The 25,622-nt window shown below is 39.7% G+C and overlaps 2 protein-coding genes across 2 annotated transcripts in view; one reads left to right on the top strand and one right to left on the bottom strand.

Annotated features, from left to right (window-relative positions):
• Window positions 1-3,051, top strand: part of si:ch211-266k8.4 (carabin) — a 61,870-nt gene extending 58,819 nt beyond the window's left edge. Inside the window, exon 16 of the mRNA XM_053235544.1 lies at window positions 2,073-3,051. Within this exon, the coding sequence (XP_053091519.1) occupies window positions 2,073-2,160 (88 nt within the window). The 3' untranslated portion in view covers window positions 2,161-3,051. The remainder of the gene's footprint in view (window positions 1-2,072) is intronic.
• Window positions 3,052-16,181: 13,130 nt separating this feature from the next.
• rassf10a (Ras association domain family member 10a) lies at window positions 16,182-20,541 on the bottom strand. Its single transcript, XM_026946539.3, has one exon. It carries the CDS (start codon window positions 20,017-20,019, stop codon window positions 18,724-18,726), a length of 1,296 nt encoding a protein of 431 aa, XP_026802340.3. The 5' UTR covers window positions 20,020-20,541; the 3' UTR covers window positions 16,182-18,723.
• Window positions 20,542-25,622: the final 5,081 nt, after the last annotated feature.

Here is a 25,622-nt window from a genome sequence, read left to right as displayed (position 1 = left end):
GAAGTTTTTCCACCATGGGAAAGTCTCCAGGACAGGACAGGACAGGAGTTTGCTCTTTTTTCCAGTTTCTCAGTAACATGACAAAAGAGAGGCTGGTAAGGAAACCACTGTACAGCTGCTATAATGTAAGTGAGAACAGGAACTATCTTCTTTTGGAGACGGCCCACATCATCAGATGTAGCTATAAATGGATAAATAGTATGACGTTCTCTAACAAATAAAAATTGTTAGTGTTGGCAGATTGCTGTGGTATAAGAGGAATCAAACACGGTGATTATTTTCCTATAACAGCACACCTGCAAGTGTTTTATTCCTTACTTACATCAATCAACACTAAAATTCTTCTTGTTTGAGATGTACGGCGAGACCCTACAGGTGAACAGGGTAATTATTTAAAACATTAGATATCACAGTCAGTCTTTGCCAGTTCATATTCTTTGTTTTTCTATGGTTGGATTTTTTTTCCCAGAAATGTAACACGCATTTATGCAAATCGTTGAATTAAATATGCATACATTTGCATACTTAATAAAGCAAGAAATCAAGTCTTTGGATGTTGTTAGAATCCAACTGTTTATTTCACTGTGATGACACTCTCAAGAGATGCTCACAGAACAGATTGTTGGAAATTATTTTTTTTTTTCCTCAGAATGTAGGCTTTTACTTGAATAAATGACCTTCGCTTTACATAAAACCTGACACATTATATTAGCTTTTTCTGTGTGTGTTTCTTCTGCATTAACAATGGTGCGTCCTGTGGTGATATTCATATTTATTTTTTTGCTGGTAAAGAGCTTTGGAGCTGGAGGGGGGGAAGGAGAGAGGGAGAAACAGAAAGCAAAGCAGACAGAGAGGAAGAGAGAGAGGCCACTGGAAGGAAAACTCACGTTAGAGGAAGTAACGGAAGCCTCAGAGAGAGTTTACTGCTTTTACTGTTTACTCGCTATTGTTTAAAATGAGTCGAGTTGCCAATCAAAACATGCTGTACTGCTATAGAGAACAGAAAATTATAAAAGCATGTAGCTGTGGATGAAATCCTGCAGAAATTCTGTCTTTCCACTTGCAATGCTGTTCTGATCTGCTTTTCTTGCATCTCTTACATGGGAAAGTTTTTTTTGTTTTCAGAGACTTGGGTAAAGTAGCTTGAACATTTAATTAAGTAAAATTACCGTAATGACCGTGTAGAAGGAAGACGAGTCATCGAAATAACCACCTACATAAGAAACTTGTACATTAGCAGAACCAACACCTTTAATCTGGGGAAAGAACTTCAAATCTGAAGAAAAAAAGTGTTAGCCATTTAAAAATATATATATATATATATATATATATATATATCTAATATAATAAAATAAAGTATGTTAACTTGAGACAAAATTATTTCTGCTTAGAGCAACAAGAAAATATGTTCCATTAATGTCACTGTGGCTATGATAACACAGATTACTAACATTAGCCATGTCACCTAGCTAGCAAGCTATGCGGTGTTAGCTAGCTATCTAGGTGACATGGCTAATGTTAGCAATTAGTGTTATCAGAGACACAATAATGGAACATATTTTCTTGTTGTTGTAAGCTGAGATATTTTTGATAGTCTGAACATAATTCATAGTCTGAATAAATTCAGCTGATTTTTCAGCCCTGCTTTATATTTGCTGCCTTCAAGTCATCCTCGGAAGATTATGTGTATGGGTGTGGAGGTCAGGATTACGGCATGGTATGTGTTCAAGTTGAAAAAATGGACACTGTGAGAAAACATTTGTTTTTATTTCTGTATTTATTTTTGTATAATCAACAACAATAAGTTTATTTTAACATACAAAATTACCACTTAAAATGGTGGCCTCCATGACATTTTTTTAATGACACACACCCCCAACTTGGAAAGTCTGGGCTCATAGAAAAATGTGAATTCCCGATTCATAATTCCAACATTGCCATTCCGTCAGGTCTTGAAGGCAGCGTGTTAAAATAGCAGCAGTGTCTAATGCAGTATCGAGTGCTGATCACAGTGTCCAGTGTGAACGAGATACAGTTTTTCCTCTCACTTCCTCTGTCTTTCTCTCCTCGAGGATCCCGTCTCCAGGACGCACTCCACTGACCGAGATCGTCATCGGTTCCAGTCCAAGCATCCAGATACGGGAGTCTCAGCTGATCTGAGGGACACGGAGGAGTTTAGTCATCTCTGAGTGAGCACTACACAGAGCGCTAAACCGGATGATGCTGGATTTTAAAACCTTGATCCAGATCTTAGTCTTAATAACCATCCAAACTGTCGGTACAGCTCATCGTTTATACACATGATCATGGCCGTGGAGTGAGAAATCATCACAGCACTGAGAAAACTAAATGTAACATTTAACACAGTTATAGGATATTATACAGTATACTGTATATTTATTAATTATAACCTCATAATTATAAACACTACATAATAGTACACACTCAAAAACTAAGTTTTAATCTGAGCAGTTGATGCAGTAGCGTCTGTAATTCTTATGCCACTTGTTGGAAGTTAATGTTTTATGATGATCTTTGGAGTTACTTGAGATAATAAAAGATGAATGAGCCACTTTATGGCCTCTCATTATTAATTGATGCTAATGTCTTGGCTTTGGGTTGCCTCTGCAGTCATGTCTGTAGTGAGGGATTCCATGATTACGGTGTCATTCAGCCACTGTAACTCTTCAAAACTGCACTTTGTAAATATTGAATCTAAAAAAACATGCAGTTAAACATTGAAAAAGTGTCTTAATCCATCTCCAGCAACATCATCTCAACGTTTTTATAAAGTTTCTCTGCTGGCAGGCTGCATTTTGCTCTTAAATGTGTAACAGGTGTTGAGTTTTTTTAGCATAAGATTAGCAAACACAAATTGTTGTTAACTAGCTTCCATGCTTATGACACAAGGACATTACTGACATTCTAATGATTTACTTAAAATTATTATTTTGAATTAATAATTTACTTTCAGTCTATAATTTGTGTAAGTGTTGTACTTTCAAAGTTGTACTTTCATCAGGCAATATCGCAATATCATTGAAAATAAAGGAAAAAAAAATGACAGGACTTTTCTTCTTCTCATGATCTTCAGGAAGTTTGGATGATGTTGAACATGTGACTTTGTGGAATATTCCAATTATTTCATAGGGGTGGATGTGTTCAGGAAACAGGTTTCTGTGAATGGGAAAATGTACATTTTTCATACCCTATAACAGATTCGTGGAAAGGAAAGTTCAAGCATGATATGTTAAACATTTAGAAGTATTTTAATGATTATTTTAATGATCATTTATTTAATTTCTGAGTACTGACATGATGACACGGCTTGTTTAAAAAAGTTGATGACTATCAACATTTAAACACAATGTTTAAAGACAAATGGATAGAGAATAATAATACTTTTATTCTTAGCTTCAAGTTTGAGTCTTGAGCGCGAGTCAGAAGTGGTCACGTGAAGCGGCACTACGAAATGAAACAACCACAATTTTCATATTTATAACCATAATTAATCGTGAAAGTATTAAAATTATAATTCTTAAGCATTAAAAGGTAACTGTTAGTTGCTTATCTGTACATTTTTTCAGCAAACTGTCACCAAACTTAATCATTCTAATTGATAACAGTGTATATGATGAATATCATGATTTATCGACCAGCTGATTTTCAGTGAACCCTGTCATCTTCATCTTAGTGGTTTTGTGTGTTTCCCCGCTGTGTATTGTGTGTTACAGTGAGCACACAGTGCAGGCAGGAGAAGACCGCTGGCAGCACAAACATCTCGTGTTTTATTAGTTTGTGTACGAGAGAGAGAGAGAGAGAGAGAGAGGGAGTGTACCAAGAGTCGAGGCTCTGTAATTATCAGATGGTAAAGGTTACACGCAAACATGCAGGAGCTATAGGTTAATGTCATGTGACTTTTTCCTTGAAATCAGCGGAGGAGCCGTGTTTGTGTTTGTCACGCATCATTTCCCTTCTTATCTCATCTGTTAGAGCCTTTTATCCGTTTCAGCCTGTTGATTCATTTTTTTTCCTGATTTCCTGTTTTCTGTGTTTTCTGTCTCGCAGTGATAGTGAGGTGGGCAATGTGTGATCCTGTCAAGGAGATGGACAACAAAAAAAAAAAAAAAAATGGTTTAGGTGGTGCACAGCTGCCTTGTTTTCATGGATCTCATCATTTTATCCCTGAGACCAGCTTCACTTTCTCTCTGTTCTGTCATCATATATTTCCATGGATCATAACGAACCAATCCCAAATGACAGATTACTTATATATTATAAGTGTTTCAGTCATGTGCGTGTGTGTGTGTGGCATTTTTTATGTGCTTTATTTAGCCACGGTACATAACACACCCTGCTGTTAATTACTTCAGCTACATGTGTGAAATAGTAGTCATTAGCTGAACTAAACTCTTACTTGATCCATGCTAATTCATAGCTATGCTGCATTACTTGTAGTGATGATGCTTGGTCACGTCACTCGGTTTCTAAGATTGATAATGATAATGTTAATGTTAATGTTAAAGAGTATTCGTAATTTAACACCTCTCCCAAAACGTCCTCTCTTACGGAGAGAGGAAAAAATCCAGCTAAAAAAGTCAATCACTGACACTTTCCCAGCTTTTTTTTTTTTAACAGTTATTTAGCACTAGCACTTCTTTCCTAGTGTCCATTGTCCTATATGGAAACCTGAAAAGGTTTAACCCTTACTTCATATTTGTCCCTAAGAACACCCGTATTTAAAGAGCCGCTCCCTCATCAGCCTCTCTTTTATCTCTTGACGTTAATAAGAAAAAAATTACAGCTAGCCTGAAGACTTTCCCATGTTGGAAAACATAAATCTTTACCTCTGACTGTTATGAAGAGCTGACTCTGGTGACTCCTTCCATAAATCCTAAATAAACATCTCTTCACAGCAAACTTCACCACATCAACAGTTATGCACATTTTAAATCTGTGTATAATCTCACTTTTAATTCATCCACCAAAGTTGTTAATATCACAATATAATATCATGCTTACATTTAAAGAGAGACCTAGAAATAGTGCAGAATCTTGAATGTTAAATATTCAAGATATTGACCAGTTACTTTTTGCGTTCTTTGTTTTAAAGAGTTCAAAATCTAAAACCTTCTGTTTATTTCCAATTTTAAATGAAAAAAAAAAAAAAATCCCAGATTTTCAGTGTGGTCTCAGACTCGGACCCCACTGTATAAAATACAGTTTTTTTAAAGACAGGTAAATATGGCAACATTGAATATTGATTTCATTTGCATCAGTTATTATTAATTAATTTGCACCAATATGCCTATATATTCCTGCTTATATTTGGTGCTTAATTGTTGTACTGTGTTAGATTTATATGTTATATATTCCTACATAGCAGGGCACATATGGCTAACACTAGTCGTTTTTTTTCCCTAGCTGAGTCACTCCCATGGTTGGAGTGTCTTCGCCCCTGACAGACAGTACACACACCTGTCCATGCGTCGTCCTCCCCTGCACATCAGCTATTAGTGTAGTGACCTATTAAGCTCAGGAATGCTTTGAGTGAATTCATCCGACCTTGTAACGGTTCAGAGCCTCTAGTTCACGATCAAAGCCGCTCACGAGAGGGGGCTGGAGAGGGGGATTCGTACAGACCTCCAGGTAACGAGGGGGAAGGGGGAGAGAGTTCAGACGGGACGGCTCGCTGACGTCAGATGCCCAGGTTAGCTTTTTAGACCTTCTGAACTTCCTCTGTTCACTAACTCACATGTTAATGGGTTGCAGTGCACCACTTCCAGCATGATGCAGTGAATGAACTCAGTATTACATTTTTTTTGTCTCTCTGTTCAAAGCAGCCGGATGTTCATCCAACAGCCAAGAAGGAGTATTGAAAGATGTGTAATGTACTTTTCAATGAAACTGACATTGTCAAGGGATTTGAGTGACGTTCTAATGATACAGTGTGTCACACATGCAAATGGCTGACGTACAAGTTAGAACATGATTGTCCTCAAAGAAAAAACAGCATTGCAACATGTGTACAAAGTATTAGTAAATGTTTTTCTATGCTTTGTCTTCTGTGTTCAAACTGAAACTGAGGGTGAAACATTAGCTCACATTCTGTGGTCCTTTTCCAAATCGGACCACTGTTTCCCAGCACTGCTCTTTTTCATAACATTCCTTGGTTGATGTTTGACCCAAATGTCTAATGTAGCAGCACAGCGTTAACGTTTGTTTGTTTGTGTGTGTTAGTGACATTGCTTTAGGCCACCGTTCAGGCTGAAGCTTTTTCACACTTTGCTCTGAGATCATTTTGTTGAATTCTCTTATAGTGGACCAAGTTGGTGTGTTTGTGCTCTTAAAGGAGCTTATAGAGCTGAGTGATACATCCAAAATATCACATCACCATTCTCAAAGATATTTCTACCATAAACAACATGTATCACGATATATAGGTTTATGAATGGTTACTTAGCAATATAGTAGTGGTGTATTGCATTTGAAATGTTTGATGTTATTTGATGTCTACAAAAAATTTTGATATTAAAAAAATGACATTTTTATTTATAAAATATGTATCAAAAATATGTAAATTTCTTCTAGTGTGAGTGTGGATGGCACCAACATCTGCTGGAATGGAGAGAAAAACAGAGAGAGAGAGAGAGAGAGAGAGATTAATTATTTACAGCTTTCCTTTTCACCAGCTTCCTGAACACTGTGTGTGTGTGTGTGTGTGTGTGTGTGTGTGTTTACACCAGGTGTTGGCGCTTCTTGATGGTTCCTCTGTAATTGATGTGGTGGTGAGAATGAGACAGGGAATGAAAGATGAAATGAACACTGTTAAGACGGACAATCACATAGAGTAAAGCTGCATCATTAAATGAGGAATAAAACACTTGAGGATGTGGTGTTAGAGGAAAGTAATCAACGACAGGGTGGTGTGGTGCAGCCCAATGTTGAGCGTCCTGCTCTTCATCCGTATCTAGTTAAATTGAATGTTGTAGAACGACCACAAAACAAGTTGGTTCCTGTTATCAGTTATGCTATAGCAGATATAAACAATCGTTCCCTCACCAGCATCCCTTCTTTTCCTCTCTTGACGTTAATACAACAAAAACACAGCTTATCATGTTACAGAGAAACCAGGAAGAAGAATTTCCCTTTCACATTGAGGAATACGTAGTTACAGCTTTACAGAGACTGTTACAAAGCGCTAACACTGGAGACTCCTTCCATAAATGTTCAACAATCTTCTCCTACCCTGATAGGAACACGAACAGCGAAACCGTAGATATGTATAATAACCGTAAATATGTGTATAATAAGGCTGATCATGTCCAATGTGAAAGAAGAACCTGATCAAGAGCAGGAACAGTTTTAGTGCTAAACTGGCTGAATAATCATGATCGATCATTTTAAGTTCAATATTGAGTGAAATAATGCTGACTATTATTCTATCCATTATACTGCAGAGTTCAGTGGAGTAATATAAACCGTTTTGTGTGTGTTCTCTTCACTATCGCTAATCTCGGTGGGTTTTTTTCTCGCTTTCATCTGGATTGTGGGAACGGTGTGTAGGACAGGAAGGGGCAGAGGAGCCATCTGCTTCCTGAGATTCGAGCTGGGATGTGGGACAGAGGCGTGCTGCGAAAATGAACATCCGCCATGTGTGTGTGTGCGTGTGTGTGTGTGTGCGTGCAGCCAGATTTCCTGAGACAGAAAGCACAGTGTGACCGTTTTGTAACCATGTGATCACACCTGGGTAAATGTGTATTTTTAAATCTGTTCATTTCATAGAGTTTTTCACTAAAACTGAATGAACAGTGACCCAATTAACGTATTTTAACATATTTCTTTTTTTTGTAGATTAACTCTGATTAAAGTGCTGTATGTCTTTCTCCATGACCCATTGCCCTGCTCGCAGTAAACCTTTTTCCTCTGACATTCCGCTTCCTCTTTACATTCACGTTCATTCATTTAGAACTGTTTTGGAAGGAGCCTAGAAATTCACTGTTTGTGTCTTGTATCTGGATTGTATCCTGATTTTAATGGTTTCAGCTACATCCAGAATTATTGGCACCCTTCATGAAAATTATGTATATATAAAGATACACATGTAATAAATGATATTTTGACCTCATTCAGGCATATTAGTTTCATTTAAACATGTTTATTAAGTAGTGCAATTTTTTTTCTATCAGCAGCATTACAATTAATGTTTTGTGATGCCTGCCATAAAACTTGTTTCATTCCTCTTATACCAAATTATAGTCACATAAACATTTAGTTTTTATTTCCTGTTCTCACTTACATTATTGCAGCTACTGTAGAAACTATCGTTCCCTCACCAGCATCTCTTTTTCTCTCTCTCTTGAAGTTAAGACGTAAAAAAGCAGCTTCTCGTGTTACAGACTGACTGCAAAATACCACATCCTCTGTCCTGAAGATGTGGCAGAAAACTTTGCACTGACACTGGAGACTCCTTCCAATAATGTTAAATAAACATCTCCTTACAGAAAACTTCGCCATGTCAATGAATTTTTATACATTTTTGTTTGTTTTTTTGTGGAGCGTCCGCCATGCAAGTTTCTGTCAATTCGCTGTTACTGAAAAGTACAATGACTTCTTCGATAAACAGGATTATATTAATACACTCATTCTAATGATATAATCCTGTTTATCGAAGAAGTCATTGTACTTTTCATGGTCATACATCATGCTGACAGACATGGATAAAGGGGGTGTGGCCTGATGGTGCTGTTGTTTTATTGCAGGTCTGATTGAAGCCTCGTGGTGCAGAGTGTCTAACATGTGCTGCAGAACACGCTGTTCTGTGCAACTGTCCTGACTCGCTCAGCACGGAACCTGTTTGGTTGCTCTTTTTTTTAACCGTGTGTCACACATGCGCACACACACATTCTACCTATTTCCTGCATGTGGGTGTATTTTTTATTACATTTGCCGCACAATCTCAGTACTGGATGGAGGAAGAATTGCAAGGTTGCCAGTCACTCTTTTTCCTTGCACAGTTACTCGGATCAATCCAAAACTGTAAAAATGTTAAACTCCTGAACTCTGCACAGCGTAACTCAACTCCGGTTCTCTCTGCAGTGGAACTGAGGTCTTAGAAAATAGGGTTCATCAAGGGTTCTTTGTGCAGTTAAGGCTTCTTGGCTTCCCAAAATGGTTCTGCTTGGGAAAGCTCTGTTGTAGGTTTCTGAGAGTTTCCCCAGAGGTACAACTGCAGGTCAGGGGTCTGACTAGAAGCTTCCAGCATATTCAAACCTGCTCTCATCATCAGACACCCAGCACTGTCAGAATGCTAGACAAATGATTATTAAATGCTGCTTCAGCTGCACACACTCCAGCTCCACTGTCTTGCTTGTGCTGAGGTTAATCCTAGTGGCGAGGGAAAGACCCAGGACTACCAGTAACAACTCGAGTTCGTCAGAGATCGCCTTTGGTGCGCCTCCAACACCTGTTTTCCAGCTACTTCAGGGAACCACCAAAAGTTTTTAAGATCTGCCCCACATTTCTACTTAAGAACCACATCGTTATGTCAGATGCGTGTTTCCTACTAAAGTGTCTGAAGCATAACAACCATGGATAATTTTATAAGGTGTACTTCTGGCTTTGAGAACAAATTTTACCATTCAAGGTCAAACCATTTAGAGTCTGTAATCTTAGAAAAAATCTAGCATCCTTAAGGGTTGTTCAGTTGCTTCCTCTGGAGAAACGCCATAAAGTTTCTTATAGAACAGAGAAGAAGAAATTTTTCGAAAATGAAACAGCAAAGACAGCAGTTATCTGGAAGATGTCACATACTTGCCTTATCGCTTTTGTTATGAGTGTTTAGTTCTTAAAAGAATTTTTTTTCAATATTTGTGTTAGCACTTGCAATGCAAGTCCCAAGTTGTTTTGCGACAAAATGGTCATTTTAACCCAACACCATTGATCTGATTTTTATTATTACAATATTTTGTAAATTTTTTTCAACAGTAATTTTCAAAACTCACCACTCTGTCTTCAATGGAATTTCAAAGTGAATTTCTCATGTTGTTGCCACGATTCCTTTTTTCAGATCAGCAATATTTTAGAGCTGGTGCTGAACAAATTGTTCTGGCAGAGACGCGTCTCTTTGGAATTGTTTAAAGATTTGGCACCTTGTTGGTGAGGAACTGTGTCCTTCCTGCACTAGTGTCCTGGAACCTGAGTTAATTTCATTTGGCAACGTGATATCAAATTTTTCTTTCACTCATCTTTACTAAGGTCAGGGTCACAGTGGATCCGATCCGGAGCTTATCCTGGGAACAATAGGTGTGAGGTAGGAATTCATCCTGGATGCAAGGGCATCATATGCACAATCACACCCAGGGACAATCTAGAGTTGCTAATTCACTTACTGGCATGTTTTTGGAGAACCCAGAGGAGATCCAAGACGAGCTCGAGGAGACCTTGAGAAATTCCACACAGACTGTAATCTGAGCTCAAGATTGAACTATACATATGCAGAGATTTATACATAGACATATAAATCTAGACCTTGGATTTCTCTGCCCAGCACCCACACACCAACATTCCTCTCAATACACACAGCATATCCTATATTTATGAATATTTATTCTATTATTAGCTTTTTCACTACAACTACCTCAGCTCGATGTTGATATTGTGTGCACATTCAACTGCACATATCTGCACATCATATCACATAGTGTTCATACTTTTTGCCGTCTTTTATATATTTTATATTCATATTTTTGTATCTTGCTTTTTCTATTTCTATTTCTGTAAATTTTGTTTTATGTCACCGGACAGTCATAAAAGGCAATTCACTGCATGTCATGCTGTGTATGGTTGTGTGTGTGACCAGTAAAAATTGATTAGATTTGATTTGAACCCTGGAGCTGTGATGTGTGTTAATTAAATGAAAATTAGGTGAATTTAGGAGTCTGCATACGTCTGACTAAAATATGGTATTTAAAAAGCCACATAAAAAAGCCAAAATAAAGTTTTGAGTTTATCTTCTGATGTAACAAAACATTATCCTGGTCAACATTTTTACTGCTCAAATTAGTTTTCTCGTAATCAGGGTTAAAAAAAATTCCCACCAGTTTTTCTCTTTAGTGTACATTTGTTATTTATTGGTTATATTTTTTTATGAGCACGTTGCTGGACAACATTTAGGAAGCGTAATTCTGTACAGTTTGGCCATAGTCTTTGTGTTAGTCCCAGTGTATGATATCTGAACCTTCTCTCGGCCTTGTTGCTGCTTAGCCATGGACAATCACAATATTTTTATTTTCAGTCACTGTGCACTTCTTAAGAACCTGAAAATCTCTTATCATCTCATGTCTTGAGTAACATGCACATGATTTGAAGTGAGAGAATATTCTCTGGCGTGACAGGATTCTTGTGTGACAGCGCTGATATGAATCATACTTTTTGTCAGCCAGCCTCATTATTTTTGTTTTTATTCTGGAAACCAGATGAAATGGCACGATTAGCTCACTGCTGTCTGTCAGCATTTCATCTACTATATTGTATATAACAAATTTGTGGTGAACAGAGCTGGGGAATATGTTTTAAAAAATACTATGTTTAAGAAAAATGCCTTGATTGTAATAATGTGAGGATAATTAGGAAAAACCTGAGGTTTGCTAACACAACATTAAATTTTGGGCAGTAATTGAGCATTAGGTCTGCACCAACGGTTGCAGTTTTAAGTCTGATTGGTCAGAAAGCGTTGATTAATTTTCTATAACAGCAGCTCTGACAGTAGTTCTGGCTGTAATTATGTACTCGTTGTAATATTTTACCCTTTCTCTAGGAACAGCTTACACAGGGACTTGTATGGTGGACGCTCCACACAATCAATGGCAAATTGCTGTGGTATAAGAGGAATAAAACATTTGAGATGTGCAGTTATAGGGTGGTAACAGTAACCCCGCTTCATATCAGGATCAGTACACTAAGTTCATTTTTAACCTTTTCATGTGTTCAATTCAATTTTTTGTAGATAACTCATTAAATAGAGGGTACATTTAACTTTTTTGACTGCTCATGTACACGGGCATTAAGAGCGAGTTTGCTCTGAGTGTGGCGTTTTACTCTGGTTAGGATCAGAGGGTGTGTAGGGAGTAACAGTTCTCATATCAGCGTGGAGCTGTGTGCTGGAACACGCCGCCTCACAGAGTCCATTTGTCTTTGGCTGAGCAGGAAAGGTCAAGGCAGTGGGCCGGATGTGTTTGCTCTGGTCAATGTATAACTCACACTGTTAGATTCCAGTCACTCCTTACAAATCACTGCTCCGAGGAATCCACAGTGTAGTGGAATGGGAATGCTGGGAGCTGATAGACATGATGATGCAGTGACGAAGCCTGAGCTCGTAATGGAGATTATTAGATTATTAGGAGATTATTATTATTAATCTATTTCACCTTAAAGGCTGTTTACGTTCATGCTGTAGAGATTAGACGCGACTCTCTCTCTCATTATATTGTATTATACATACATGACTCCATCAGTCAGCTCCAGCTGCATGCTTAGTTGGTGTTTGTGTGAACAGGTAACACTGGAATTAGTTCTTCATCTTGGTTCATTTATTCCAGCTCTGTCAGTCTCGTCACAATCCATTAAGCTTTAGACTCGTTTAAGTTAAACGTTCACAATTGTCTCCTCATGCAAAGTAGTAAAACAGCCAGGATACGTAGACTTTTTATATCCACTGTATATGACCAAAAGTATGTGGACACCTGACCACCACACATATGAGCTTTTTGCACATCCCATTCCAAAACCATGGGCATTAACACAGAGTTGGTTAATAAGCTCCACTCTTCTGGGAAGGCTTTCCACTAGATGTTGGAGCGAGGCTGTGGGGATTTGTGTTCATTCAGCTACAAGTGAGGTCAGGCGCTGATGTTGGTGAGGAGGTCTGGGGTTCAGTCGGTGTTCCAGTTCATCTCCAAAGGTGTTCAGTGGGGTTGAGGTCAGGGCTCTGTGCAGGACACTCGAGTTCTTCCACTCCAACCTTCACACACCATGTCTTCATGGAGCTCGCTTTGTGCACAGGGGCATTGTCATGCTGGAACACGTTTGAGCCTCTTAGTTCCAGTAAAAGCTACAGCATACAAATACATTCCATACAACTGTGTGCTTCCAACATTGTGGCAACAGTTTGGGACAATGCATAGTGTGTCTGTGTGTGTCTGTGTGTGTGTCTGTGTGTGCAGAGGCTACAGCCACCTGTATGTAAATCCCTCTCTCTCTTTCTCTCTCTCTCTCTCTCTCTCACACACACACATACTGATGTGAGAGACTGGAGGTCATTAATACTGAACAGAGGAGGTTCACCTGAGCAGATATTTCCTCCTGTAATCCCAGCTATTGTTTAAAAACCTCTCAGAAGGGAATTTTGCTTTCACAGGAATGTGAGTGGGATTAGTCGTTTTGTTAACAGCGGGATTACTGTTGGAGGAGGTGAGAGAGAAAGCAATTAGCTAAAACACACAGGTTGGTAAAGTGAATGAGCCATCAGAACAAGTCTCCCCACCACACACACACACACACACTACACTCTCACACTACACACTATACACACACATAATCAGATATTATGGTTTAATCCATGGCCTCAGTACTGCGTTACAGTCTGGAATGCTTGTGTGAGTTTGGGCCTCTGGTCAGTCATTCATAGACACTCCCCAACGCTCCTTCACTCCGCCCACACCTCAGTCTCAAATCAGCAAGCGCGCAGCACATCCAGATAATTCTCCTATGAGCAAATAAATCACCTAATTACCGTGAAACATTATTACTAGGTGAGGAATAAAACACTTATAGGTGTTGTTATAGGAAACTAATCAACGATGGGGTGTTGTGGTGAAGCAGAGCTCAACTCAAAGTGTTTTATTTCTCTATTAACACAGCAATTTGTAAACACAAACATTTTATTTATTAAAGAATGACGTCATACTTTTTATCCATTTATAATTACATTAAGTGTTGTGGAACATCCGAGAAAGTTCCTGTTATCACTTACGCAGCTATAAACAGTCATTCTTCTTCTTTTCTCTCTCTTGAAGTGCATAAGACAAAATGCAGCTTGTCATGTTACTGAGTTTTCTTTGTTAAGTAACATTACATCTTCAGTCTATTTATAGAAATGTATTAGAACAAGCGCATTAATATAAACCTGTGATTTGCCATGCAGTCAGAACTCCTATCAGAGCTGCTGTTATAGAGAATTAATCAACACCTTCTGACCAATCAGAATCAAGAATTCCACTGTCGGGGGAAAAAACATATTTAGCAATAATTTTGCCCTAGATGAACTGAAAAACTCATCCAAACGATGTGTTGATGATCAGCAGCTGACTGAGATTTGGGCAATGATGAACTAAACAGAGGTCTTTGAGACGTGTTTAATCCTGATACTGATCCTCAGTCAATTTTAAAATCTATAAAGAGCCATGAGACCACACAACCTTCATCATTTTTAAAGATTAAAAAGGAAAAAAACACAGCTCACTTATCACCATAAATGGTGTTTGTGTTTAGGGAGAATGCACAGTAAATTGGTGGTCTTTATAAACTGTGTGCTGAATCTTCAAAGAAGATCGGATAATACAATTTACCAACTTCAATCATTGCAGGTTCATTACACACACATAATCCACTCGAACTACACATTTTTGGTGCTTACGATCAAAGTCACGTCACTCAGAAAGCCTTTAAAGTGGCTACACGATGCTGCATAATGAAACGCCACTAATAGCAGATAATATGTTCATTTTGGAGGAGCTCGCTGAGTCAGACTCAGTGCTTCATCAGAGGAAGTGATGCGTGTATGAACAACATCTAAATGAAGACATACTGCTGGGAAACACAAACACAAAAAAATGACATCAAAGCCTTCATCGGATTAATAGCTGTTTTAAATTGTACGCCCTAAACTCCAAAATGCAATGCTTGATGAGGATTTGAGGTTAAATTTGTCAACACAGCACAAAAATGATATGGATGCCAGTGTGTAATGATGCATTTGACTCAGATAACTAGCATGTCATGCATTTGGGTTATATAAAGTTAGCTGCACTAGCTAGTTAACATAGCTAGCTAGCATAATTGTATAAGTAAAGATGGAACGATACCATTTTTTATTTTCTGATACTGAAGCTTTAAAATGCTTTTTAAAACTGAAACATGTATTAAAAAAAATACAGGAAAAACCACAGCTAAAATATGACCTGCACAAAAATCACTGTAAATATAATAACATAAAAAGTATAAATATAATAAAATCAATCTTAGCATAAAATACAATCAAGTCTCTTTATATGTAAACATTTTCAGTTCTGAAATCACAATCTTTTCCAGATCAAATTCATTCTTTTATTCTCTGACATTCGAGCCACCATTTTTTTTTTTCTTTTATCGGCCTGTTACAGATCCTGCGTATCTGATCGGTGGCTTCTCTACGTATAACATAACATTTCAATAGCAACGTGGGACTGTAATGAATAGCTAATAAATGTTTATGTATATGCACTGGTATTATTTTTGGTATTGTTTGTTATGTATTGTTTATGTACATGACGTGCTGTATATATCCATCCATTTCTGTAGCGGCGGAGCCTGGAGCGTATCCCTGGATGGGCCGCCAACCCATTGCAGGGAACAATCACACACACATTCAGACACTATGGACAATTTGGAAATGCCAATCAGAAATCAGAGTACCTGGAGGAAACCCCCAAAGCAAGGGGAGAACATGCAAACTCCACGCACGCAGGGCGGAGGCAGGATTCCAGCCCCCAAACCCAGAGGTGTGAGGCAAACGTGCTGACCGCTAAGCCATTGCGCTCCCCTATATAGATATAAAATAATGGTTATGATATTGTGACTTGGCGAGCTGCCGTGTGACTGCGATGTTGATCTTAATTTGTTTGTCACAAGGCATGACGAGAAAATGAGAGGGCATTAAGAGGATTAAAGATGTTGTGTAGTGGCACATTCCTGAGAGTCTGCAGTCAATCTCACATTCTCTGTGTTGAAAACCTGTAGTAAGGTGTGCTTTGGCACTGATTATTCATTACACATCACTTCTCGCCTCGCTGCTTTGTAGGTATGAGTGATGTCTGACAAACACTACACACACAACACGGTATGAAAACAAGATCCACTCTGGATTTCGCTCTGAACGTCATTTTAATTCCACAAAAATAACACATCTCACATATACCTCATTATGAAATCTCTGCAGAACTGTGCAGTCGTTTTGTTTTGGTTTTTTTCTACAATAAATAGGCCTAATTCAGTGACACAGAGATTACGAGACCAGCAGTCTTCACCGTCTCTCTCTTTCTCTGTAGACTATATACACAGGAAACAGAGTTATACATCAGCCTATTAGAACTTAGGTCTAAGAACACTGGACATGATCTTACGCTCATTAGTTAATTAGTAACTATTTGGTAAGTAGCACATCAGTAACTGTGGATTCGCTGAGAGGCGAACTATGTTAGCAGTTTAACAGCACACACATATACATGTATTTCATACGTCACGTGATTCTACATGTTGTTTAAGCTATAGAATCACAAATGGCTCCCTATTGGATGTAATGTGCACTACAGAGGGTGTAGAAACCAAAGTTTCCCTGCAGGAACTTTTCAGAAACATTTTCCAACAACTCATAAGCTTTACAACAGAGGAACCGGGTTAGTTTTTAGTTCCTGGGTCACAGTTCCAGGATCTTTGCTCTACTAAACATCTCTGATTAGTCAGTTGCAAGGATTACAGAATGACCAACTGTTTTTTTACCAGTATTTTTTTCAATCCTGTGTAACACGAAGTGATGATCTCAGAGGTGGTTGGATGTAAACGGCAACATTTCTGCACTGCTTTTGATTTAAAAAGCTACGTGAACATTAACAACTTAACCAAGTGATAATGAATAGCTTCAATCTAAACACTCACTTGTTATTTTACGGTTCCTACAGTGCGATAAGAAAGTAAAGCAGGAACTCAGTCCTCAGTGTTTCCATCACAGGAATCTTTTCTGTACTAAACATCGCAGGTTGTTCAAATGCTTTACAGCACATTTACAGCATGGCCAACACTCCTGCCTGCATTTACCTTATTAAAGCTTTTAAGCTAGTTAAAGCTGTATAACAGAGGTGGTTTGGTGTAACTGACAACATCCCTGTAACACTTTTCATCTAAAGAGCAATGTAAATGTTAAGATCTTCTTCATGCACCAAAGCAAAGCGATATTAACACTTTTGTCTAAACACCTCTGTGTTTGTTGTTCGCTTTGCTATTTTACATAACGGTCACGGTTCCTACAGTGTGATAAGACAGTACAACAGGAACTCATCTAGGAACTGTGCAGTCCTCAGAAAGTGTCTCATTACCCTGTGTAGTGCACCTATTTAGGGAGTAGGGAATAGCGAATCAGCCATAGTTACAGTTTCCCTGAGCACCACCTGTTCAGTAGTGATGGGCAAGAAGACTCAGAATCAGTTCTTTCAAACAAATCCAGTCAAGTGACTCAAACTACACACTTCTGATTTATTTTCCCCCACAGATCTATTGTACGTTATCTGTCCTGCTAGTTAGTAGTCTGTTAGTAGCTGGATAGCAGTTGATTTAGTATAAATAATATGATAGTATTAGATAGTGTATGATTGTGTATGCCTGATTTTAGCTACAGTTTCAGCCTCTAGATTTGAAATTTCCCTTGTAGTGTGACTGTCTCTAGAGAAATGTTTGTGTGATAATATGTAGTCTATAAGCTGTGAGATCATATTTACAATTTAGCAATCCAGTTTAACCCCTTAAACCCTCTTAGACTTACATTCCTCACTCTCTAACTATATACATTTCCGGTTTATTTCCTGTGCTTTTTAGTAAATACTGAAAATATGCTCTGTGATGAATTAATGCTCTCAATCTAATGACATCTAATGAAAATTTTAATAAAAATGGGTTGTTTAGGGGAAAGTTTAGAAACATTCTAGCTTCAGTAAATAGGCAAAATATCATTGTATATTAAAATAATGAGCCTAATTTGTTAAATAGTTTGTTTGTAAAATAAATCTGTACCAAGAGGATTTGTGAACTTTTTAACTTTTTGTTTTATTTTATTTTTTTTAAATACATTGAAACAGGTTGCTGTAAAATGTTTGAGATACACTGGTCTAGATCTCAGTTGTGTTTTTTGTTTTGTTTTGTTTTGTTGTTTTGTTTTGTTTGTGCTATAATGTAGTCTGAACTAACTCAAACTCAAACTCAAAGCACATGTTAAATAGCTAACCTACTTTGCTCCTTTGCACAGCCACATGCAACTGCAGGTGTATTTCATATTTCATGACAGACGATTTATTTCCTTTGTAGAGTTAATCTAAGCCCTCAGGTCAGAAACAGATATCTTTCCATGATATCAGTGTTGGGAACTCTGTTTAATAAAAACTAACTTGAAAGCAACTCCTACACTGTTGGCACCCATGACAGACAGATCTCCTCTCCTTCTAAATACCTGGATTAACTTCATTACTTTGTGCCTGCGAACTGATTCACTTGACTCACTTAAAAAGAGTTGTTTAAAAAAGAACCGACTCCTTGCTGAATCACTCCTACCCATCAGTACAGTTCAGATTCTTTGTCCCACACAGGGGCAGGAGCAGGACTCTGAAACCCCTCAGGTTCACTGATCCTGCTGCCCAGCGCTCACACCAGTGACTCACACACCGCTGCGTTATCCGAGTCCTGGCTGTGCATTGAACTCAGTCCAGTATCCGAGTCATCATCGTTGCCACTCGGGTTAGTTTTTGAAAGTCCTCGCACCCGCTCCACCCAGCAGTCACTGTGGTCCACAGAAGATGGTGGTGGAGGTGGAGGCTGGACATCATCTGTGAACACAGCGTCTCCTTCACCTGCGTCTTCATCGCAGCCACCACTCGAGTCCATTTTCTGCAGTAAATCTCTCAGCTCGCGCTCCTTCACCTCCCACACCTCGAGGCTCGCGTCCAGCTCGCGCTGCACAGCCTCCAGGTCGGTGTTTAAACGCAGTCCGATGTACGAGCTCGTGTCCAGCTGCGTCTTGATCCTCTCCTCTTCTAAGCGCACGTCTTTTTCAGACGCCGGAGTCTCCGCTAGCGCGATCTCCTGCGTTTCCTCCGCGTCTCCTTCACGCCGCCGTGTCATCCATCTCCTGTCGAGCTCCTCTTGGATTTCTCCGGTGAGTCTCTCCAGCAGCGCGTGGTGCTCGGTGAGCTGCTCCTGCAGTCGGATCACTTGGTCGCAGCGCGCCATCGTGTCTGCGTCGAGCTCCGCGCTCGCGCTGTCCCCCGCGTCCACCAGGTAGGTGTCCTGCACGTAATTGATCCCGTGGAGCCTCATCCGGTCCGTGTGCACCCTGGCCTCGTGCCTCTCGATCTCGCCGTCCAGCTCGCGGATGCGCTGCGTCTGCTGCCGGATGGTGTGGTCCTGCGAGAGGACGAGGTGCACCAGCGTCTCCATCCTCTCCGCGTACTCCTCCGCGCACGTCTCCTCTTTCTTCTTCTTGATCTTTTCTAACTTGCGGAACGCTTTTCGGACCACGCGGCGCCGTTTCTCCTGAGAGATCTCCTCCTCAGCCGTCGCCACAGCCACCGGCGTCGCGGGGTCGCATTTATCCGCGCACCGGCTCTCTTTACTGGGTACGACACGAGCCTCTGCGCTGCGCGGCCCGCTGCCCGGTAACGACGCGTCGCTCCTGACCAGCACGAAGCGCACGTTGTCCTGCTCGCGGCCCCACGCCGTCCACAGGCGCAGGATCTTCGTCCGGTTGGGCAGCACGCGCTCGAACCCGCGCCATTTCTCCACGATGCAGTAGGATTGCGCGGAGCTCGCGAGCGCAGGAGAGCTCCGGTCCTCCAGCAGCACCCGCACAACATCCGCGCAGCTCGTCCGCCTCGTCACCCCGGACACCAGCTTCTCCTCCCGGCACACCCACACCGAGATCTTACCCTCCTCCACCTCCATCCCCGCTCACCACACTCAACTTCACCTTCCACCTCCAGCTCCGAAACGAGCGCGACTCATCCTGCCAAAAAAATCTAAAATTCATTCACAGCTCCAGCTCATTCGCGCTCCAGTCCGTCTCTCTGGAGGAACAGAAAAATCTAATCCCAAATTATATTCCAGAAAGTGTTAAATGTGTGTGTAATTCCGCTGCGTAGCGCGTCCCAGCCGCCTGCATGCCATCCTGTGACTCCACTAAACTGGAGCTCTGCCTTAAGCCAAGCCAAACACACACACACACACACACACACACACACACCATCCACGTGACACAACACCTCACAACTCAGCCCAAGCTCACTAACTACATCCAGCCTGTTAGCGCACAGTGCCAGGAAACACGTCAATATCCATCATCCTGTCACTCTCACTCTTAAGGAACTGGTGTGACGTCAGAGTGTGTTTTATTGCACAGGCTGGTCTCAGTGACCTACAGTCAGGGCTTCCCCGGTTATATCACTGCTTTAAATGATGTGATACTATTGATAGTGTGTGTGTGTGTGTGTGTGTGTGTGTGTGTGTGTGATCTATAGCACCACAACTTCAAAACAAGCACTTTTTTAATAAAACTTGGAACATTGCTAGTAAAATGCAGTTTTTCCTCCTACTACCAATAATATATGGAATTACTACTCAAAGTTTATTTTTTCTTGTTTCCTCAAAGACCATGAAACAAAATGTATTTTTAACCTTTTTATTAAATATGACATGGCTAACATTTTTTTCTTTTTTTTTTTTTTTTTAATTTGTTTCTCCTCCTCCTCCTCCTCCTCCTACCACTACTACTAGTTTCAGAATCAGAATTAGCTTTATTCATCAAGTGTGCGCGCAGACACACAAGGAATTTGTTGTGGTTTTCTTTAAGGTGCTCTTGGTACATACATACATATCTTACATGAGAACAAAAAACATTTAAATAGTAAGACTTAACAATAAAAAAAATAAAAATTAAAAATTAAAAAAATAATGTGTATGAATCTGGAACAGAAGATTTATGTACAGATTTGTGCATTATTTACTCTATATACAGCTGTATAAATAAAGAGATATGCATATGTATTTACATAATACTTGAGAAAGAGGTAGTAATTAGAGATGGAGGATGAATGACAGAATTATAGAATAAAAAAACACAGGTAATGATTCCTGTGTTAGGTGTTTAAGCTGGAGATGGCATGGGGGAAAAAAACTGTTTTTATGCCTGGATGTTCTAGTGCACAGAGATCTGTAACGTCTGCCTGAAGGGAGGAGTGTAAACAGGTTGAGGCTGGGGTGAGAGGGGTCTGTGATGATGTCAGCTGCCCGCTTCTTCACTCTGGAGTTTTGCTTTTTGCACAAAATTCAGTTTTTTGAATGAGAATGAAACAAAATGAACCTGGATTCACCCCATCACACTTTTTTTTCACAATCTTTCAATTGTCTTATTTATTTATTTATTTATTTTCAAATAAATAATAAAAAATAAAATAGACCTGACGCTGTCAGACCACAATGCAACGGCTGGTAGAGGATTTGTTTAGACCACAGCACCATCTTGTGGTGACACACATGTACTGTATGCGTTGCATGTGTGAGACCTCAGGAGGGAGAGGTTAGAGGTGCACACTGGGACTGAGATAAGACAGCGGTCAGATATGAAGCTTGTGTGATTAAAGAAGGACACGCTGATTAAACAGAAATGCTCAGAATGCATAAGAGCAATATGAAACAATATTAATAAAGCCAGCTGCACTTTGAGGGGAAACTGATAACCCTACAGATTTCACTTCCAGTAAGTTAGCTCTTCTTCTTCTCCTCCTCTTCCTTAGTATTATGTTCATTTATATAATTCTTTTCCAGATAAGTAAAATAAGTAGAACAAAGAAAATCTGGCCACTATTGAGTAAAGTGGTAGTTTTAATTTTGTTGTTCATTTTTTGTCCCATTACTTCATTAAGTGTGGAAGTGAGGATTTTAGTTTATCTGTGTTTCCTGTATTTTTTGGAGTGTTTTATTTACCTGCCTGGACTCTTTTATACAAACTTCCTGTTTGGATGAGATTTTGATCTACTGCTGCTTGCTATCTGGAGGTTGTTCCAGGCAGTGTTGGGTTTCTCCTCGAACCTCCTGCTCAGAGCTTATGATGATCGTTAAATTGCCTTTATGGCTTGCAGTTGTGTGGATTATTCCCTGCTCGATTTTTCATCCTGTGTTTCCACCTGCTTTGTGTTTACATCAGGATATTGCTTTTATACCGCGCCGGGGTTTTAAAACTGAGTTCTGCAGATGTTACAGCTAATGTTCTGTATACTGCCACCTGCTTTACCGGAGGAGACTGTAGCAAACATGTCAGTTACACCCAGTGTATTTTTTTATAGAAAGGTTAAAAATCCGGGAGAAATACGGGAGAATATTTAAACGGGGTGATGGAGGGATAGAATAGTAACATCCGGGAGAATCCCGGGAGAAACGGGAGGATTGACAGGGATGCTCCTTGCAATATTGGACTTGCAATATTATATAAGGAAAAATGGAAAGTTACAACTCCTCCTGTAACAGAATGAACATCATCTGAATCTACTGCTTTGCAAATCAGTGGATCTGTTCCAGCCATGCTTGCTGTGGTGTACAGGCTCCAAAGCCCAATCCTCCAAAGCCCAGTCCTCCAAAGGCCAGTCCTCCAAAGCCCAATCCTCCAAAGGCCAGTCCTCCAAAGCCCAATCCTCCAAAGGCCAGTCCTCCAAAGCCCAGTCCTCCAAAGCACAATCCTCCAAAGGCCAGTCCTCCAAAGCCCAATCCTCCAAAGGCCAGTCCTCCAAAGCCCAGTCCTCCAAAGGCCAGTCCTCCAAAGCCCAATCCTCCAAAGGCCAGTCCTCCAAAGCACAATCCTCCAAAGCCCAGTCCTCCAAAGCCCAATCCTCCAAAGGCCAGTCCTCCAAAGCCCAGTCCTCCAAAGCCCAATCCTCCAAAGCCCAATCCTGCATTCTTGCAGGAATTTTCTGCATTTTTAACTTGTTCCTTGTCCCCCAGTGTGGTTTTGGTTGGTGATTTTAATATCCATGTGGACAACATAGAAAATTCATGTTCAAAGGAGTTTTTATCATGTTTGGATAGTTTTGGATTACAGCAATTTATTAATGTGCTAATTCATTCAAAAGGTCATACTCTGGATTTGGTCTGCTGTTCAGGTGTGATTCCAGATAATTGCACTACCTCTGATTTATCACGGTCTGATCACTTGTTGGTGTCTTTTAATGTCTTTTTATTTGTATCTAAACCTAATCTGAGTCGTACTATTACTTTTGGTAATATTACGAATATTGATGCCTCAATCCTCACAGAATGCTTTTCCACACTTCCCTGTAAAGACTATCCATGGACTCTTGATGATTTAGTCCAGCATTACGATGATAATCTTCAAATGACGCTTGACGCTTGTGCTCCATTGTAAACCAGGACTGTTTCGTTTGCCAACTCTGCACCTTGCTTTACATCAGAACTCCGTCAGCTAAAAGTCAAGCTTCGTCGATTAGAACGATTATATGTCAAGACTGGACTCGTAGTTCATAAAGATCTGTATGCTGACCATATAAAAGTTTACAAGACTGCACTTTCCACTGCGAAACCAGATTATTATGCTAGTGTTATTGGGTCTGGTGTGGGAAACACAAAATCTCTTTTCTCTGTGGTTAACACTATTTTAAAGCCACCTGATTTCTCAAACTCTCATATATACTCTACTGAGCTGTGTGAAGCATTCATGCTCTTCTTTAAGAAGAAAATTGAACTCATTCATCAGCAATTGGTTCTACCAAACTCTGATTGTAACATTTCATTCTGGCCCAGTGTCATCTCCGTTATCTTCTGTTTCTACTTTTTCTACTTTTAAACTTCCAACAGTTGAGGAAATATGTTCCATTGTACAAAAATCTAAATCTGCCACGTGTCAACTGGACCCATGACCGACTCACTTGGTTAAAGTTGGTTTACCTTTTCTTTCCTCCTTAATCACAGACATCATGCATGCTTCACTTCTATCTGGTACAGTCCCTACTGCATTTAAAACTGCAGTGATAACATCCACTCTCAAGAAACCGGGGACTGACTCAAAGAATTTTGATAATTATTATCCTATTTCGAATCTGCCGTTTTTGTCAAAAATTCTTGGAAAGATTGTTGCTCCCCGGCTCCGTGGTCATCTTTCTAGTAATAGTTTATACGAGCAGTTCCAATCAGGGTTTCGTTCCTATCACAGTGCCGAGACTGCACTTTTAAGATACCCAATGATTTATTACTAGCTGCTGATTCTGGACTTTTATCAATACTTATACTTCTCGAGCTTAGTGCAGCATTCGATACTGTTTCACACTCTATACTCTTAAGCAGATTGGAATCTATTGGAATTACTGGTACGGCTTTATGTTGGTTTCGTTCCTATCTCACAGACCGCATTCAATTTGTACAACTCAATCAGTTTAAATCAAAACCTACTTATGTTGTCACTGGTGTTCCACAGGGTTCTGTCGTGGGACCTCTTCTGTTTCTTATCTACCTTTTACCAATTGGCACCATTTTTAGGAAATATGGAATTCATTTTCATTGTTATGCTGATGTCTTCTAAACCCTCCTCACAGTTTCCTCCTTCTGCTCTTGTCGAGTGCCTTGATGAATTAAAAACTTGGTTTTCAAGTAATTTTCTCGAATTAAATAGTAGTAAAACAGACATTCTTCTCGTTGGTACAAAAACCATAATAGATAAGTTAAACATTCCCTCTGTGGTAATAGACAATTGCCCTGTTCCTCTGTCTAATCAGGTTACTTGTATTGTACTCTTGTACTCTTTGCACTATTGTCACTAGGTTCACTTTAAACAGAACTGTGTACTGGTCGGCGCTGCACTGGGACTTACTATGCCCATTGTCTGTCCCAGTAGTCATTGTACTGTTTTGTACTTGTGCACTTTATGTATAATTTATGTAGTCCCTTGTAGTTCTGTGTTGTTCTCTGTCGTCTTATGTAGCACCTTGGTCCTGGAGAAACGTTGTTTCGTTTCACTATGTACTTGTATATGGCTGAAATGACAATAAACTCCACTTGAAACTTGAAACACTTAAAAGTCTGGGTGTCATCTTCGATAAAACTTTGTCTTTTGAAGCTCATATTAACAGTGTTACCCGTTCTGCGTTCTTCCATATTAGGAATATCAATCGTCTGCGTCCTGTCCTTTCACTGAAGAGTACTGCTACTCTTGTGCATGCTCTTGTAACATCACGAATCGACTATTGCAATGCTTTGTTTTATGGGCTTCCTTCCAAATCACTTTACAAACTACAGCTGGTACAAAATGCTGCTGCTCGAGTTATTATCAAAACTTCCATCTCTGAACACATCTCTCCTGTTTTACAAAATTTGCACTGGCTTCCAGTTCAATTCTGTGTAAATTTAAAAATTTTACTTTTAACTTACAAAGCACTCAACAATTTGGCTCCTTCATATCTCTTAGATCTTCTTCATATACACGCTCCTTCTCGCATTTTAAGATCGGCTTCTGCACTTACTCTTCTTCTCCCACGCACTCAGACAAC

Source organism: Pangasianodon hypophthalmus, chromosome 7 (assembly GCF_027358585.1).
Source record: "Pangasianodon hypophthalmus isolate fPanHyp1 chromosome 7, fPanHyp1.pri, whole genome shotgun sequence".
NCBI lineage: Eukaryota > Metazoa > Chordata > Actinopteri > Siluriformes > Pangasiidae > Pangasianodon > Pangasianodon hypophthalmus.
This window is presented reverse-complemented; position numbering and strand designations above follow the sequence as displayed.

Excerpts from the sequence above, each read along its gene's own strand:
- rassf10a (XM_026946539.3), bottom strand. The coding sequence starts at position 20,019 with ATGGAGGTGGAGGAGGGTAAGATCTCGGTGTGGGTGTGCCGGGAGGAG.